General features: G+C 40.2%; 1 protein-coding gene across 1 annotated transcript; it reads left to right on the top strand.

Moving 5' to 3' along the window:
• Window positions 1-425: 425 nt before the first annotated feature.
• LOC126699785 (ethylene-responsive transcription factor ERF021-like) lies at window positions 426-1,016 on the top strand. Its single transcript, XM_050397756.1, has one exon. It carries the CDS (start codon window positions 468-470, stop codon window positions 1,014-1,016), a length of 549 nt encoding a protein of 182 aa, XP_050253713.1. The 5' UTR covers window positions 426-467.
• The last annotated feature ends 1,286 nt before the right edge of the window (window positions 1,017-2,302 follow it).

Below are 2,302 nucleotides of genomic sequence, written 5' to 3'. Positions count from 1 at the left end.
ATTAGTGGGTCCAAACTTTTTAATGCCACCTGCAGAGAAACCGCGTTCTAAATAGGAAACAATATGTCCCTCAATTGTTATCTTATTGGTCCTGCTACAGATTCCATACAACTTTAATTCTTCAATCACCAAATAAATATTCAAAATGAATTAACTCGGCATGCTATGACTGGTCCTTCAGAGAAATTTTTGGTTCCTTCAAATACTTTTATCTTTTTTTATTATTTTGTTTTCTTTTTTGGGTTTAAGCAAATTAACATGAAGAAAGTTGTGACCATGCACATATTCACATCATTTTCAATGGTGCAACTACGTGGAAGCTCACCTCAATCCATGTTAATTCACCACGTTTCAGTCAAATCGCATAATTCCACATCTATAAATACTTATTACTGGATTACACTATCATTCACCAGTGCATTTACTTGAACTAAACAATAATATAGCTTTCTAGCAAACTTGAGTGCATGGAAGAAGAGCCAAATAGTAGCGGTAACACAAGCAGTACTAGCCATGGTGCTGCATCGTCTAGCTACAGAGGAGCCCGGAAGAGAAAATGGGGCAAGTGGGTGTCTGAGATTCGTGAGCCAGGCAAGAAAACAAGAATTTGGTTGGGGAGCTTTGAGACACCTGAAATGGCTGCTGCTGCTTATGATGTTGCTGCGTTACACTTTAGGGGACATGAGGCACGTCTCAACTTTCCTGAATTGGTTCACAGCCTCCCTCGCCCTGCTAGCTCTAATTCTGAACACATACGCATTGCGGCTCATGAAGCGGCCTTAAGGCTTCGAGGCTCTCAAGGAGTGGCTGAGGTTGGAGGATGGTCTAGCTCGAACATGGCACCGGTCACAGTGAGGCTCTCTCCTAGCCAGATTGAGGCCATTAATGAGTTCCCTCTTGACTCACCCAGCAAGATGTGGATGCAAATGTCAATGGAAGAGTCTATGACGTTCTCCAATGACATTGAAGATAATGAATGGGAAGATATGCAAAATGATTCTCTTTGGGACCCCTAGGTAACTTTCAAATTATATAACACTATTTTTTAGTACATAGGATAACTTAACCCTCTATATTAAATTGTTATATGTATTTGATTTTCTATAGTTTTTCTATAGCATCTATGACTAGGAGGGATATAATTTGACTTACAAAAGGTCATAGAAGTATAGTAAGAGAAGATTGTAATTGAAAAAGAACATGCTGGGCTTGCTTATTATTTAGTTCAAGCACTAAAAGTTGAATCTGGGAAATAGAGAGGTCTTCTAGGCTTCTGAGGCATTGGATTTTGTAGCGGAGTATACAAGGATTCACTGTTTCATGGAATAGTACCTGAAGACCATTGGGTTTTTGAGGGAAAGCCACCTGTATTCTCAGAAGGGTTTTGGCGGGTCCCAATTGACATCAAAGGAGTTGGTTTTTTCGGTATTTTAAGAAGTATTTTAGTGGATGAAATTAATATATAGTGAATGGGGCCATATTGGCTACTCTTTTTTTGGTTATTAGCTACTTTTTTTTTTTTTTTGAGGAAGGTTATTGGCTACTTGTTTGGAAGGGTGTGCCGGTGTGGTGTGATTTATATTTTATTATTAATGGTTTGATGTAATAGAATTGGATTGTTATTTAAATGAATAAGTTCCTTATTTGATTTGTTTTTCTACTCACTTCTCTTTCATTATTCTATTTATATTTCATTTTGGGGGGACTATTAGGGCTTGTTTGGTTTAAAAAAATGGTCACTCATCACTCATCATTCAATTTTCGTCACTTATCACTCGTCACTCATCACTCATCACTTAAAATACCTCAATTTCTTACAACCCTCTGTTTGGCACATATTTTCAATTTCCCTTCACTCAATTTTTTTTACTTTTTGGGGACCCATGCCCGAGCACCTGTCATAAATTCGGTTAGCCTACCCGCCTCACTCTCACTCTCTTCATTTCATTTTCTTCCCCTTCAGTACCAACAGATGTTCATTTCAAAACCCACAAATACCCAAACCTCCAAACCGGCTAGGACTCAGCCCAGCCGTCGGAGACGCCGCCCAAAACCTTTGGAGATACCACCAAAATCCAACATCAAATCCGCTTATCCTCCTTCTTGAAGATCTCGTCGACCGTCGTGCTCGTCATGAGCCTCTACTTCATCGGCTTCGTCACTACGCTCCACGTCTTCAGCAAGCTCTACCGCCGATCCGCCGCCGTCGCCGCCGCCGCCGCTTAATTTTCTGCTCTCGGTTTCGGATTCGGAGATCTTTGATTGTTGTTCTAGATTCACACTGATCTTCGGTTCTTTGACT

The sequence above is a fragment of the Quercus robur genome, chromosome 9, assembly GCF_932294415.1.
Source record: "Quercus robur chromosome 9, dhQueRobu3.1, whole genome shotgun sequence".
Classification (NCBI taxonomy): domain Eukaryota; kingdom Viridiplantae; phylum Streptophyta; class Magnoliopsida; order Fagales; family Fagaceae; genus Quercus; species Quercus robur.
This window is presented reverse-complemented; position numbering and strand designations above follow the sequence as displayed.